We start from the raw sequence: 17,289 nt of genomic DNA on the forward strand, positions 1-17,289 counted from the left end.
TGGTATTTAGTGTTAATATGAATATTAAACTTTAAAATATATGTTTTTAGTAATACAAATTATATTAGTATTTTGAGAGTTATAATTATTTTCGTAGTATTTACGTAATTCATTCAATCCTTTATCGTTTTTTTTTCTTAAGGTGTTAAAACATATGACACTAATAAATTATAAATTATTCATTTTACCCTTTACCAAATTAATCATAAAAATGTTTAATCATAGTTTTGAACGTTCAATAGATAATCATAAAAGTGGTGGAGTTTAACGATTTTTTTATCTTACTCCTGTTGAAATATTTTATTTAAAGTGTATGTTTCCGTTTTAACTAGTTTTTTTCCACAGGCGCTATAAATAAACGTCGTCAATGAAGAAAGAGATTATTAGACAGTTTAGAGATGAAATTCAAATAATTTTGCAAAATCTTTGTTACCATCAACTACGAATGAACATCAGACCAATAAAATATTTTCTGAGTTTCATTTGTCGAATAAATAAGCGTTTATTAATTTCATTACACGATTTATAAGGTCGACTAAGAAATAAATCTTATTAAAACCTGTTATACAAAATTTCTGTAAGATTGCGTAATCACCGAATGTTGATGAGCCCAATCCAGTTGCGTGGATACAGACAGTCCCCGCCTTGAACTAGTGTGACACCTACCAAAACCAAGACCAAATGATAATGTCTTTGTTTTATCAGATACTTTAAATCCGTTAAAATATTTTTATATACTTAAGAAAATTAAAGCATCGCTGATTGTTATCTTCAAAGCTTTTCACGGGCTTATAATTTAGTTGTTTGAATGACTCTAAAATTTTTATCAGTACAGAAATAACCGGTTACAAACCAGATATAATGCGGCAAACGATATACTAAATAAAATATTTTTATTGTTTCACATTTACACCACTTTTGATGATGTTCTTGTAATAAATAGATTCCGACACTTTGGGTGTGTGCGAGTTACATACAATTCAGGGAAAAATTCATTGTATATTTACAAGATATAAGTCTTTTGCGGAACTTTGAACTACTTATTTAAAATATTAATACGATGTCTTACTTTTATACTTGAAAAGAATTTCAATTGATTCTATTCTATTCTTTGAGTTACTTGCATATCCATTTTTATTGATATAAATATATTCATTTTGACATTTCTATGTATAATACTAAAGATGTTAAAATTTTTCAAACGCGTTAATTATGCCATTTATACATACGTATATATTATAAATAAAATTTTTTATATAAAGATCGCTCACGTACTCATTTACATGAGAATCGGTCAAGCCGTTTCGGAGGAGTTTTGTGAGCATATTGAGTAGGTCTGAGAATCGGCCAACATGTATTTTTCATACCCCTTAGTAAGAAAGGTTGTTCGCCCTTAAACTTTTGTTTTTTAATTTTTGAGCCAAATTTTTTGTTTTAATTTTTTTATAATGTGGCATCAAAAAATACATACAACCCAAAATATTTGCTTTTTTATCACCAACCCCTATTTTTTTATATATATGTAAACGCAATACGATTGTATGTTTGCTTCGGCTTATATCATTATCATATCATTATATCAGCTATTTTAGGCTGATCCGCGTTTAACGGGACTTATTGGCAGGTAGCTGATGTAATAAAAAGTAACTTAGGATACTTTTTTCAAGATCCCGAATGACCATCCCGAAATTATAACGCGCGAGTGGGAAACAGGGCGCATACGGGGCTTTAAAGTTTTGTCATATTTTCTTATTATTTTTCTTACGCAGACGAAGTCGCGGGTAACAGCTAGTATATTATTAAAAATCAAATGAGATTTTAAAAAATAATTACATTTAATAAAATATTTGGATCTTTTGATTTCAATTAATCAAAGCTCATAAAACACAATCATAATTGATTAGAAAAATGTATTTTAAATAACCGTTTAACTTATTTATAAATAATGTTAAAACATCTATTATCACTTAATACTTCTACACTAACGACCGTCAGCGGAGACAAAAGCTCTGTTATTTTTATAAGTCCATTGACTCCCTATTTTCACGAATATATTAGAACTATACTTAATAGCATATCATTAATTTTAATAAACGTAACTTATAACTCTCAGGAGCGTTCATTTATACAAAACAATTTGTAGCGGAAATAATTTTTAACAATACCTAAGTCCGTAGTTAAATCTTACAAATATAAAATAGATCATCTATATAAATAAAACATTATTACAGAGAACATATATATTTTTTTATTTTTTATTGGTAAAGAGCAAAGTGTTCCACAAAGTTTGTTATATATTTTGTAACCATTTATTTATGTCTGCCCATTCAGAGTACACTATTAATAAAACTGCTTATAAAAGGTCAATTATCGTTGTCTTGGGTAGCAAATTATATCTTTTGATAGATGACCATCGATAGTAGAATTAAAACATCGACCAAAATAAACGTCTATCTTTGTATGCCTTGTGTATATAGGTAAAAAATTACACTGAAACTCTGGAATTTGTATTTGTTTGTACTAATGTATTGCGTAATTGTTTAAGGATTGTTTTTTTTTAAGAGATTAGTAACACACGAAAAATTTCTTAATATAGAGTTTAATGACAATATAATAAGTATTATGTTTTTGCCCGACCTGAGCGAGTATCTGCTTATTATTAAATATATGTATGTGGAGAAAATGAAGACTTTATATGATCTTTCTATTAATTTACAAAGTTACCAACATTCGTTTGAAATAGTTTCTAGTTTTATGCAATTCGTCATGAAGGAATTGCAAAGAATTCTTTTATACCACAATATATCCTAAAATGGGCTAACCTATTAGTTATTGAATATATCAATAAATCGATTACATTATATAAAGAGGATATAAACTTGTTTGACGAGTCTCGATGAGCAGACTGTATTGGATGTCAGCAAGAAACGTGTAAAAACTAAAATTAATTGTGATGACATAATCGAGAACATTAAAGGAGTATAATTAATTACTGTTTAAATAAGTTTTCACTCATCCAATCTAAATGTTTTTATATAGAGGCAGTTAATTAAGTTAAAAACAAAGACTTCTCATGTACGCGAAACATATATTGAAAATGAACCGTACATTGTTGGGGCAGCTCCGTTCTATGCATAAAGTATTATATCACAAATAAAGCTGCTGATTCCATAGAAAATACTTGGCCCTATGAACCAGATGATTCCTGATACCACACAAAAAATTGCTATGATATTACTATCCTTGCATAGGCAGACTCATTTAAGCTTAAGTACATATATGTTACAAGACTTAGATATGTCATTGTTTAATTCTAAGGAGCTTTGGACTTAATGAAAATCTTGATTTTCTCTGTCCTTAGCTTTGAAAAATCGCATAAAAAGCTAAAACAGCTTCAAGAAAACCCTTGCAATAGCTCGACAGTGTTTCAATTCGGGACAGCTTCTTCGTATATAGAAATTAAAGGTCCTGTCGTGTGTGGAATACTGTTGTTACATTTTGGCAGGCGATCGCCTTTCTATTTTGGATTGCTTATAGAGACGTACAAAAAGATTATTGGTAACCACAACTTGAGTATAGACATGAGTACAGGCGTAAAGTTGCTAGCTCCTCGGTATTCTATTGAAGACGATTTGGAAAGTGTGCTTCGGAATTTGCACGCTTTACTTGCTGCATCAACTATTTATCACCAGAAAACGAGATGCATGTCACTGGCATAATTTTCAAGTCCCATACAGTTAAAATTAAATAAAAAAGCTTGGTCTGACCGTGAAGCAGACCCATATAACTCGCAAGTATTATTTGTAATTTGATGCAAAATACTCATTAAATTCACAATGTGTAAATTGATAATAATTCTTTTTCAAGTAGTCACAATAACCTAACCACATTTATGAAAAATAATATAAAACACACTAAATAAATGCAGCTTCTATAACTTCCGTGGTATTCTGTTTCAGGATATAAAATAACTACATTCATATTTAAATACTTAATGTTTTTAAAATTCAATCAAAGTGTTTTTAATAAATATTAACGACTATAAAATTCGTCAAGTCGCTAACCTTGTACATCACTTAAAACGTCTTCCTATTAAAATGGTATTATATTTATTATATTGTCTTCCAAGCTTCATAAAATGTAATAAAAATGTGTAAATTCATTGTTTTAATTATAATCTAAAATTTTCTGTACTCCCTTATCAAGAACAACATCAGGGTCTAATACTTTTCGGATTATACTACGTATATATTATTATTTTAAAAACTACACACTCCCGATGTTCCGGTTACTTTTCAGCCACCGTAATCAAGATTGCTGAAAAATTAGTTTCATTTAAATGAATACTGGCGTAAGTCTTAGATCTCAATATGTATTACGCATTCTAAGGCCACTTATTTTTTTGCTAAAAAAATTACTTTGAAGAGTGCATTTAAATAAAATAGACTATTGAAAGAAAGTAATTATTGTTTTTAGCACAATTTTTTACGTATTGCACATTATTTTTACTTCAACTGATAAATTATTTGTATTGATAGCTAGAAATTATTTATGGATTCTTTGTTTTTTTTTTTATAAAATCATCTTGTAACTATTCATTAACACAAAGAAAGAATTTATAAAGAATACCCCGGAGCTCTTTCTATATGAGGACAGGAATTCATAATTATTAGAAATAAATAACGCTAATACTATCACATTACAACGCTTGGTCACGAGACTTTCATGATAATAAGAAATATTATAGATATAGAAGGAAAAAGCTGCTTATGTTTGTATTTATAAAAAAAATATGTAAAAATAGTTTTTAAATAAAAAGCTTGCATGAGTGGGGCATCTGTTTTATTAAAACCTGCTATTCATCACACGAAATTATTAACAGACAAACTATTAAAATTAGCACATCAAATTTTTTGTACACTTTTTTTAAATTAAATCTACATCGTTAAGAGAAGTTATTGCTGTGAAAGTGTTAAAAATCGGTTTTATTTAGTTTTTGGCACCAGCGAGGTATCTGGCACTGTATTCAAGGGCGCGTGCGATCTGGGCGGGGACTTCTGGGGGTTGGGGAATGGCGTCTCCCTGCAAGAAATAGAAAAAATGTTAATTTTATAATACAAAGCACAAAATTTTATATTTATATTTATTCAACTCATGATATAATATGAAATGTTACTTACTGAGGGTTGGTATCCGTTCTCATCGGCGGTATAGCTTATAGAGATGACCTTGCCTTCGGGGGAAATCCAGGAGAAAGCACCTTGGATAACATCAGGAACTACGGGAGGGTTTCCACCGAAGTTGCGGGGAACACCTTGAGCTTGAGCGGCGATTCCGTTGTTGCTTTCGAAGCTGTAGAATAAAAATAAAGTAAATGACAAATGTACTCTTTCTAATTTAGTTGACTATAATTACATTAGAGAGAAGTATAAAAAGTAATTTCATTGATACTTACTAGTAGTTGAAACCGTTTTCACTGATTTCATTTCCGAATTTAAGGACTTCAGCAGATCGGTCGTCAGCGGCAACTCTGACAGAAGATACGGGAACTACTGGAGAGGGTTTTGGTTCAGAAACGACTACTTGTGGAACTACGGGCACCTGAACGGGAGCAGGGCTGGGTTTGGCTTCAACAGAAACAGCCGGAGCAGGGGTTACAACTACGGGCTTAACAGGTACAACTGGACGGGGGAAAGGAGTGGGCTGTACGAAGGGCTGGTAGTTGCCACCCCATCTGTTCTGGTTGGGGTAACGGTTGTAGTTGTTGTTGTAGTTGAACTTATTGTATCTGTTGTAATTGTATTGGTCGTTCTGAGGGAAGTATTGTCCCTTGTTCTGAGGGAAGTATTGTTGGGCACTGACGGCCGCCAATACGCAGGCAAATACGACCACCTGTATTCACAAAATATTATTAAAGTTTGCACATAATTTCACATAGCGTAAAAAATATATATATTTTTTTACTTTAACTTAAATAAGACTTGATTTTTTTTTTCAAATAAAATATATTACTTACGGCGAATCTCATTTTTATTGGTAAGATTTGCCTAGCTTTGATGAACTAGTTTGAATGCGGGTAAAAAATCCGAGCAGGCTTTTATATAACTGAGAGTACCACCCACTTTTGACGTGGAATTGCAATAACATTTAAATAATTTGCCGCTAGAGTGAAGAATTGTCTTTATTAAAATAACACTTGGTCTATCTAAATTAGTAATTTTTTAAAAGGTCACATTTGAGGTCGTCAACTCCCATTGAAATTTTTAGACCTTTTTTTAACATAATTGATTTTTTTTTTTTGTGATAAAACAAAACCTTTACAATTTGACTGTCATTGTATGGCTCAAATATAATTTTGGTAACTCTTTTATTCTTAGTTACAAATATATATATAGTACATGTAAATGTTAATTATACATTGGTTTTATAACTTGAAATATTTTTTTATAGAAAAAAATATCTTATAAAATCCTAAAATTATTTTATTAAGAAATAAAAAAATATCACTTCTATACTTTGTGTCTATTATTTTTAAATATGTGTATTAACATTCTGATTTATGATTTATTTATTCCTGTGCATTTTAGTATGTTTTTGATTTATAAATTTTATTTATTAAATCATGGCTTCAACGTGTCCTTGGACCGTTTTAGAACGATAAGAATATTTTTATCCCAAAATTAAACAGAACAAGTAAGAATAATATATAACACTGTGTCATTGTAATAGAAGACAAAATGAAGGGAATAACCGACAATCATGAAGTAAGCTTTTCTAACTCGAAAAGTATAGCTTATGATATATGACATTACTTTTTAATAAATATAACAATGTTCCATTCATTAAACGTTCTTAATATTTATTTTATAAGAAAAGTAATATAATTTAATAGGTTTAAAAACTTCATCTTAATTATAGTTTTAGACTGAAAAGGCTTAATGAATTTAAATAATGCGTAGTAGCATTTATAAAATGTGTTACTTTATTAGCAAGTACTGGATAAAATGCTTACAAGACTTTTTTAATTAATTTAGAGAAGGAAATATTAACGAGATCTAAGATTTTCGCGAGTTTTATTCATTTAAATGAAACTAATATTTTTCGGATAAACTACGCGTGATTTATTTTTGTACAAAACTACATACTCCCGACGTTTCGGTTACTTTTCAGCGACCGTGATCACGGTCGGATACGTCGGGAGTATGTAGTTTTGTACAAAAATAAATCACGCGTAGTTTATCCGAAAAATATTAGTTTCATTTAAATAAAGGAAATATTGTTAGAATCGCTCATATCATATAAAACATACAAGCATCAGTTGCATTCATATTTTTATTACGATACTCTTTCTTTTTTGTGCACTGGGTAAAAGATCCCTTACGCATCCCCTTTCCGTCGGGGGACGGAGAGGGGTATGTGGGACTCCCCGGGAAAAAGGTTCCCGGTATACCCACTAACAGAACCCAGAGGCACTTCTACCTCGCCTGACTGACGGCGGCCTGGGAATCCGATTTACATCCATCACCCCGCCGGAAATTATTACGGTACCCTTATACGGTTATCCATCACATAATGACTTATGATTCAAAATTACAAACAAACTGAGAATCTCCTCCTTATTTGAAGTCGGTTGATAAAATAAAAGCAAAAATAAAGTTGTCATAAAAGATTCGTTAAATCACGTAGCGGTTACTGGGAACGTGTTTAAAATTCCAACTTATAAGACGGATACCGTCATTAATTAATATATTCAAACAGGGGTCAATATTCCAAGAAGCTAAATTTTAAGTTATCCAACGTGTAATAAAAGTTATAAACTAGACGATTCTCTTTAGGTTTGTATATACTGAATTATATTGCAATATTACATACAGACTTTAACAAAATTGTACATATTTTTGATCGAGCTTTGAAATTACTACTCCAATAAAGGCCTATCGAAAACATACAAAAAATAATTTAAAAGGGTTAAATTTCAAATATTTTTCTTATTATCGACTTCTAATTATAGAGAGATACTGTAGGTACTTTTGAATTTCTTTATTTACTTTATTCAATCTGTTAATAATATATTTAATATTCTTTATTATATTCTACAATAAATATTCTGGTCATATTACTTTGAATATGATATAAAGTTGCAAATTAACAATAATGACATAGTCGGATGTTTTAAAAAACAACATATATTTAAATTTAAACTGGATCTCATATATTATTTACCTTTACTATTTAATGTTATAGAAGTAAACCGTACCATATATAGCTATAATGTTTTTTTTTATCTATATCTCTTCCACGCCCATTTATTTTGGTGACATTGAATTATTTAATTCAGTTCATCTAATACAGAGGTCATTGAGTATAAGAAAATCTGGATATATTATTCAATTTATCGCTTTAATTTTTTAGGACGTATAATATTGATTATTTGTGATACATTGTTTTAGACGATGTGTAAATAAATACTTAAAAGACACCCTATTCTGTCCATAAAGAGTTCGAATAACACGGAAATTAAAAATGAGATCTAAGACTTTCGCGAGTTTTATTCATTTAAATGAGACTAATATTTTTCCGATATATTACGCTTGCTTTATTTTTGGGTAAAACTACATACTCCCGACGTTTCGGTTACTTTTCACGGTTGCTGAAACGCCTAGTATATCCGAAAAATATTAGTTTCATTTAAACGAAAATTAAATATATTTTTATTTCTTCAAAATTTAACACTGTAAAGAAAAATATTTATATTATAAAGATATAATATCATATATCTAAGAACAATTATATTTAAGCAAATAGAAGAGATTGCTTGATAAATATATCAGTCCGTGTTTATTAGTCGCAAGCTGAAATAAGAATTTGCGATCAATCATTTGTACTGATAATATAATATATACCTGATAATAGTCTATTCTGTAGTGTTAGTTTCTAAAGAAAATTCGCAAAGCCCCCGTAGAAACTTAATTTTAAGACTTGTTTTAGTATTTAAAATATATATTTTATCTTGACTCAACAATATTCTTGTTTGATATATAGATATTATAATATTAAATATCAGTAATGACAAAGATAAGTGTTTGGGTATGTATTGAGTTTATATTGGAATATAGAATTTTAAAATTAAAATTTATGAACACGTGTTTCAAATTACAGAACTATTTTGAGAACTGAAAACGAAAACTGAAAATATAACGCATTTTTGGTGTTATAAAAATGTTTATCGAACGAAAATAAAAATTTTATATTGTTGTTGAACACAACTATTTCAGTCAACAATACATTCTTAGAGCGTGAAATAAAAACAATACAAAACTAATATCTTTGCACATCTTGAAATATTTTTATTTATGATAAGCATTTAAAATGCTTAATTCTTGCATGTATTATAAAGACTGGTCTGTAATATCGTTCACGATGATAAAATTCAAATAATGAAGACAAGAATTAAAAAAAAAATTGCTCTCAACCAAAAACGTAAAAGTAAAAAAAAATAATCAATGTATTCTTTATAATTTATTCTAGTAACATAATTTATATAACATCGTTCTAGCAGATGAATAAAAATGAAACAGAATTTTAAGAAACTGGAATAGGTGCTCCAATTTCACATTGAGGACAATTTTAACGTTGTATTAAATAATATTCTGATTTGGTATTTGTATAGGAATAACAAAACATTAACCTCCATAAATTTTGTTTCAATCGAAGTCACGGAAATCGATTCGATCTTGGTTTTTTTTTTCATGTCTACACATACTGATAATATGAAGAAGACCGTATTTTATAGCATCCTGTTTTATATAATTTGATGTACCGTCTTAATTTGTATTGATTTTAGATCCGTTAAAATGATTAATAAATACCAAGGTACCTATAAAATTATAATATAAAGTATGTTTCTTTTTCTCATTTGACAGATTAAGATTTAAGTCTGATAGATACGAATTCACAACTTTTTGTCCGGTTTTCCAGTGATAGTAAAATAATAAATATAAAATTTAAATAGCTACCAAAAACAAATAACCACAATGTCTATCTTCTTATTGGTCAATATTCCGAAATATTCAAATATAATTTTTTTTGTTACTTAAAAACTGTTTAATTAAATGAAATTAGTGTACTCATTTTCGAAATTAAAAATCAAAATACTTTAAAATATATTTGTTATGTTTTGTCTATGAAAGGATTATTTTTAATAAATTACTATTTATTTATCGAAAAAGACAAACTACATTTCTATTGTAAAATTTGGCTATAATATTAAGCTAACAATAGTTGCTTGTAATATAAAGTTATTTTTAATTTCATTCAATTTTATGGTTTATTTAAATGATTCGCAACCAGTCATGTGAGAAGCTCGTGAGAATTTACCACCGTCGATCACAAAAACCTCAGTGGCTGTATATTATATTGATAACAAATTTTATTTCAAAAATCAAATCATAAAGTGAGTCTTTGTTCAGAAAGAGCAGAATATAACAATGCTTTCAATGAAGGTTGAAATAAATACTGATTTGAAAATAAGAGAGGAAGAGAGAAAGATTATATTTTTTTATTTTTTGTTTATGAAATCAATTGATATTATAATTTTTACTTTAGTAATGTCAAATCATAATGAGATAAGCCGTATATTTCTTATAAACGTTTTGTTGGAATCAAATAAACCAAGTATGTACGTGTGTATATTACAAAAAGTAGAGAGGTTTGATCGCAATGATTTGCAATTGTAAAATCACCAATTTGATCATGAAAATATTGCTACGTAGACTAAATATATATTGAATATTTTAAGAACACCGCTGAGGTAATACCGTTGTGTGAATTAATTATAATACAACTAGTTAAGCTGCCGACTTCGTGGAATGAACACCTGACTGTGTGAACCAGAAGATTTCTAATATTTCAGAAGCGATAGTATGAATAGAATGTGATTATTGCTACTCCGACATCGGGGTTAAAATACTGTAGTAGTCGTATTATTTTAATTATGTAATTTTTATTGAAAGATATGTTTAAGCAGTTTCCCTGGAACCTCTGGCTAGCCATGGAGTGCACCCTATATAACTACATTCTAAACAAAACAGAAAAGGTAATTTAGAAAAATAAATAAATAAAAGATTAATTATAACATACTCATGATGTGAAATATTAAAGAATAAGAACAGCGTCTTGCGTAATAACCGAACTAAATAATATTAGTAGTTGAAGTCAAGAACCTTTTGTTTTAGAACAACTTGAAACTTTGTCAGAAAATATTATAATACATATCAAATAAGTCTCTATAGATCTATAAAAATAAAGAAATAAGCGAACAATAATATGCTTATTTATATAATTTACTTAATAATACGCAAAAAATCCAAAACTAAAACTTGATTATGTTGTGAAAATGTGATATAATAATTAATAAAAAATTATGTAAAGTAATCTGTATAGTTTTAAATGTTTGATCTTGAAAAAGTAAAACGTTTGATGACTCAAAAATCTATGTAAAAATCGATATTACATTTAAAGTTTGTTAAGCTTGTATTTGGAATTGACTATCAACAAATAAGTGTTTTGTCGTTACTGATATTGGTTTCAACGTTGTAGATGTCCATTTTCTTTCATAACTGTTTGTGTTGAGACCTACTTTGTGCCATAATATTTTATGTATATGGTTTCAATTGTGTATTGTGTGCAATACGTATAGTGTTGCCTTGAACTGTCAACGTTTAGACATATTATAAACTTCATTTCCGTTTCCGTCATCTTTACCTACTTCTTTTCACTTTCTCTATATTTCTCTCTATTTTCATCCTATGCCTTAATCCTGTGCATTAAAACAACCACTTTTCTTTGCTATTAGCTTGCATATGTTGTCTTATTTTTTTTTCATAATTTTAAGATTTTGTCATATATAACTCAAAATAACAAAACCATTTTTCTGTAAGATTATCTTCTATTTCGAATTCATTCTACTTTCTCACGTCGTCTTTCTTTTCTATATTTTTTTTTCCTTTTTTGCACTACTACTACTACTGGCACTAGCTGGGGTAGTTTCCACATTTATCTACTGTCGTACTTGTTTAAAAATAAATATATAAAACGAACATGATACTTTTTGCTCTTCTTTGTGGATATTTGGAATCCTTTGATAGCGAGTGTAACTCTAACTTAACCATTTATATTTAATAAAAAAAACCTTTTGACATTCCGATAACAAGTACACAAATTCTTTATTAATGGTAATTTATTATTTTTCCATAATAATTTAACGTCAAATAAATAAAAAGAAATAATTTTATTTCTACTGAATGTAATAATTTTAAGTAGTTATTGCAAAATTGCACATATAATCTGTAATACTAATAGTAACATTCGTATGCATATATATTTCAATATTTATTTATTTTTTATACTTACATTTATATTTCAATATTTCCATACACACAGAAAAAAAGAAGCGGTTCATTAAATTTGGATTAAGAATTCTCCACCTCCTCGTTATTAGATTATTATTAAATATTGACAGGATCTATAATTATCCTATCAATCGATTGATAAATAACTGACCTTATCTTATTAGACTTATTTTCTAATAGCTAAAGACCTGGGTCATATTTTTTTATTTACAAGGTTGTGTTATTGTTATATTATTTAAAAACCAAATTAAAACTAAGGTTTTCGGATATTACTAAACGATCACGGGCAGACGAGATCACCGTTGCTGCAAAGGAACTGAAACGTGTCTATTATGTAGCTTTAAAATAATGAAAATCGCGTAGTAATATCCGTAAACCTTAGTTATATTTAAATTAGTACAACCGAAAATCTCAGACATCATTACATTATAAAATTTATTATTAATAAAAAAAACAACGCTAAATAGAAGTCACCACTACAGACTGTGGTGTAAAATAATAACGTATAATATACAAAATATCACATAATAAGATTTAAATACAGAATAATAAACTTTGTCACAAAGAGTTATGTAAGTCGTCGAAACCCAGCGTATATCATTTTTATTCAATATACAAATAGGAAGGAACAAATTGCCAAAAACTGGATATAATTTATATCATAATTATAAGTGGAACTATTATTATATATGTTTGTTTAATTAACCTTTAAGTAGTGCTGTGAAATAAAACCAAAAAATTGATATGCAAACAACATCAAACTACGTTTGACATACTAAAAAGCTCGACATAATAAAACAAATTTCAAATACGAATTACTTTTCGAATATATTTCATAATAGAAACTTAAAGGACAATATCATATTTATATTACATATTAACTCGTGTTTTTTTTTTAAATTTTTAATGAAGCAAGTATATTTTGAATTTAAATTAGTAATAAAAATATCTAATACTAAAATTATTAACTTTGTCTTTGCAGCTTGCTACATAAATATAAACAACTTTTCTTTCTATTTATATCTAATGTTATATTTTAGAATGACAAATAAAAAAAAATTGTAAAATTAATTTATATAAAGCAATACCAGCGAAGAATGATAAATTATAAAATAGATTTTGCGTTAATAATAATAATCCCTTGTATATACAATATCAATAGGACTATAAAAATTAGGTAAATATATCAGTTTGTTCATTACATCACAAAACATAAGAAATTTGATAATAATGTGTCTCCGATCATTCTTATAAACATTGTTTAAAGAATATTACGTCAGTAAATTTTGTAAAAAAATATATTGAGTTAGTTGAATCCAATTGCTTTCATATTTTCATTAAAGTTATAAATTTTAATTTAATTCTATTCTAGGATTTAATAGTAATTTAATTCATTCATCCATCCTTTCCGTCTTTTGGTTTCTTTCCGAGTGTTTTTTTAAAGGGTGCTTAACTATAATTGAGTAAGCTTTGAACTTGCTTATATGTTTTTAATGTGAGTTTACTGTATTATTATTATTTTTAAAATAGTATTTTGTACTTTACTTGTATAATCGTAATATTCGACAAAAAATTTGAAGGTACCTCTGCCAAAGGTGGTAACTGTTAAACTGAATGTTGAAATTATTCCACGTTATTAAGATACTCATAAAAATTTACTAGCGAAAGTTAATATCTCATGAAGGAGAACGATTTTAGCAAAAAATTACATCTACGAAATACTTCTTCTCCTGGCTGAATTCTGGTTTGCTACAGGAAAACATGGTTTTGAGACTAAAAAGGCTGAATGTAGAGCGTATTAATGTACCTGAGGGTTGGAGTAGAGACATGAACAAATAGGTATTAATTTAATACAAATCGTTGTTTTTTTCAATTCAATACACTTAATCAAGCTGAATTCAAAACATGCGTTGGTTCTATGAAAATTCTTTTGTATCAAGTAAGGAAGATAAAACAAAACTAATTATAGTAGAAATAAAAGCAAATTTTGATAAAAACTATGTCTATTCACTATTATGCTGATTTCAATATTTTTGCAAATATGTAAAGAATGAAGTGTGTAACCGGTTTTAGACATCAGTTCAGATGACTTTTTAACATACTAGATCAGATTGATAGCAGACGTTGAAGATATTTGAGTCAACAAACAAAGTAAAACCATTCTTCAATATATTATATATAATATTATAGTATAAAATGACCTGTTAAAGCCTCAGATTTTACCTTAAAAATTATTTTCAATGACAGATTTTAAGATATACCTATAAAACCCAGAATGAATGAAGTTTAGACATACAGAACGTGTGTCAAAGAAACCTAGACATTTTATTAATCTAATTTATATCCTTAATGTATTAAAATGCTTGTGTCCTTGAAATAAATATCGAGAATTAAACCTCAATATGCCTCGACAAAATTTTAAATTTAAATAAAATTAAGAAATATTCATTTTGAAATAAAATTTAATCAATTGCTTTATTTAAGGTGTTAGAAATAAGCAATAAAATATATTAACTGTACCTTGTATTTTATGACAGCGAATAAAAACAAGTTGAAAACAATAAAACTACGAACTTGCTCTTCGAATCGATTTATTTTAACGAAATTTTATTTAGGGTTTCAAACAAGATGAGCACCTGAGGGACGGAAGCCATTTTCATCAGCAGTGTAGTCTACTCGGTAAGTAAGACCATCGCTTCCAACATATTCGTAAAATCCTCTGACTCTGGTGCCTCCAGATGGGCTTATTTCTCCAGTTTCTCCAGCATTTATACCATTTTCAGTCCTGTATTTGTACTGGTAGCTGTGTTCGTTAGAATCGCTGTCTTGTTCTAAGATTCTAGCATAACCTTCGTTTCCGTAACTTTTTGGATATATGTGAATCGGTGCTGCGGTGGACAAAACGGGACGCGCCGTCGTTACTACGACGGGTTGAGGATTATTAACAACGGGGACAGCCGCACTGAAACAAAAATATTTTTCACTTTATTCTTCTAGGATTTTATGAAATTAAAATTTTAAAAAATTAAAGCTACAACTCATTATGAAACAATTTACACAATGCATGTGATCAATTACTATAATATACAAAAATTTTGCTTTATAAAAAGTCTTTATTTAAATGGCAAAAAAATCACCTGGCGTCTTTCTTTAATGTAGCGAATGGCGTAGCAAGTTGTTGGTAAGGTTGATAATATTGAGGTTGGAAAGCATTTTGATAGTAAAATCTGTTTGGTCCTAAATAATTCTTGTATCTGTTGTAGTCGTAGTATCTTCCATCATTTGAAGCTAAGTATTTACCGCTTTTGTCACCATTTACCTCGGGCCGATATTTGCCATCATCGGCTTTTATTAAATTGACAAGCCCTATGACTAGAAGTATCACCTGTAATCAATAAATACCCACATTTAATTAGGATTGAAAGGAATATGGTATGTTGAAAAATGCATATAATAACAAATAGAAAGGTTCATACATTAACTAGACAAAATTTCCGATTTATGCTAATTTCTCAGTGACAGTAATCCAAAATTAAATAAAAACTAAATTAGTATTCTTTAAATTTAAGACTTATAAATCTATTTTCTACCAATATTTTAAAATTTTCGTGTATATCAGCCGTCTAGTAAAAACGGCTGGTATGATTTAGAGGTGGCTCATTATAACATGGTATGTAAAACTATCCATAAAATATATATACAGTAAATAACGAAACCGACAAGGTCCTAAAGCTACTTCCTGTTGTGAAAAGCATCCAAAAAACGAATTTAGTGTTTTAGACTTTAAGTAAAAGAATATATATTTTCTCTTGAGTAGTTTTTCATACTTAAATCTAAAAATAATTTTGGAATTATTATTTAATGAAAATGTATTTTAGTCAAGTAGATATAATCAAATCACTTTGTCTGTCGATAAAGAAAATTTCGTTTAAGTAAAGACTTAAAAAAAAAGGTTTTAAATTGTTATCTTCTCAAAAAAAATAGAACGTAACATATAAACAAGTAAAAATGTCTAATACAAAGAATTAGTGACAATGGGCTTATGTATCATTAATAACAATTACTAGATTATTTAAATGTTGTATAGAGTTAGTTTAAATTTTTTTAATATACTTACCAGTGCTCCCTTCATTTTTCCTAAAGTTGTAATACTGAAAGTAAAATAGACAATGGTACCCACAACATCCTGCCCATCGATTTTATAGAGCCAAGTATTTCCAAAATGGAACATTTATTGCAGTAATGGGAGCGCCCAATATGTAGACAAGGTAATTTACATTTTGTATTCGTTGTGATGACATTGGGCATACCTTATTTAGTCCGATTAGATGTATAACGACATGAGCCGCACCCATATTCAAAAATTCGATCATTCTGCAAAAATGTAATAATTGCTTTTGTCCCGTCTTCCGGCAACGGAATTCTTTATGTGAATCGTCTCACAATGCTATTTTGTAGTTGGCATAGATCAGTCATTGTCTGAGTTCCTTGCATCTTTTATTGTCTTTGTTGAAAATATTAATATGAGCATATACAATATTGATTACATCTTTTTTTGTTTTGTTTACATCATTGGACATTTTTGTAGGAGTTAAGTAAAATAAAAATAAGTTTCGTAATACCTTTTTAAAATTTCTTTACTAAAATAAATTCAACGAAATTTGTGTACATAAAAAACTAAGAAAATATTTTTCTAACTAAATTGTACAAACAGTAAATAATTATATCTGGCAAAGAATTTTTCCTACCTTACATTAGTTTTGTTTCTATCCTATAATATATTTAATCTTATGTAATAAAATATAAAGCAATGAATTAAAAACCCTAAACGAAATAATATATTTCTTGATTTTGCACAGACTAATTCTGATAGAACAAC

At 28.3% G+C, this 17,289-nt stretch overlaps 2 protein-coding genes across 2 annotated transcripts; both read right to left on the minus strand.

The window, feature by feature from the left end:
* Positions 1 to 4,825: 4,825 nt before the first annotated feature.
* Positions 4,826 to 6,153, minus strand: LOC116765462 (larval cuticle protein LCP-22-like). Its single transcript, XM_032654913.2, has 4 exons — positions 6,017 to 6,153; positions 5,456 to 5,892; positions 5,181 to 5,352; positions 4,826 to 5,082 (listed from the first exon to the last, which is right to left on the minus strand). The coding sequence occupies exons 1-4, from the start codon at positions 6,026 to 6,028 to the stop codon at positions 4,990 to 4,992; spliced, it is 714 nt and encodes a 237-aa protein (XP_032510804.1). The 5' UTR covers positions 6,029 to 6,153; the 3' UTR covers positions 4,826 to 4,989.
* Positions 6,154 to 14,984: 8,831 nt separating this feature from the next.
* On the minus strand, positions 14,985 to 16,648 carry LOC116765465 (larval cuticle protein LCP-30-like). Its single transcript, XM_032654916.2, has 3 exons — positions 16,528 to 16,648; positions 15,548 to 15,795; positions 14,985 to 15,372 (listed from the first exon to the last, which is right to left on the minus strand). The coding sequence occupies exons 1-3, from the start codon at positions 16,639 to 16,641 to the stop codon at positions 15,030 to 15,032; spliced, it is 705 nt and encodes a 234-aa protein (XP_032510807.2). The 5' UTR covers positions 16,642 to 16,648; the 3' UTR covers positions 14,985 to 15,029.
* Positions 16,649 to 17,289: the final 641 nt, after the last annotated feature.

Source organism: Danaus plexippus, chromosome 11 (genome assembly GCF_018135715.1).
Source record: "Danaus plexippus chromosome 11, MEX_DaPlex, whole genome shotgun sequence".
Lineage (NCBI taxonomy): Eukaryota > Metazoa > Arthropoda > Insecta > Lepidoptera > Nymphalidae > Danaus > Danaus plexippus.

Bases quoted from the DNA above. Each gene is read 5' to 3' on its own strand.
- LOC116765462 (XM_032654913.2), bottom strand. The intron at 5,353-5,455 runs GTAAGTATCAAT...TTTATTCTACAG, and splicing joins GAAAACGGTTTCAACTACTA to CTTCGAAAGCAACAACGGAA. The intron at 5,083-5,180 runs GTAAGTAACATT...TATTTCTTGCAG, and splicing joins AGAACGGATACCAACCCTCA to GGAGACGCCATTCCCCAACC.
- LOC116765465 (XM_032654916.2), bottom strand. From the start codon at position 16,641: ATGTTCCATTTTGGAAATACTTGGCTCTATAAAATCGATGGGCAGGAT. The intron at 15,796-16,527 runs GTAAGTATATTA...TATTGATTACAG, and splicing joins GAAAAATGAAGGGAGCACTG to GTGATACTTCTAGTCATAGG. The intron at 15,373-15,547 runs GTGATTTTTTTG...TTTTTGTTTCAG, and splicing joins ACATTAAAGAAAGACGCCAG to TGCGGCTGTCCCCGTTGTTA.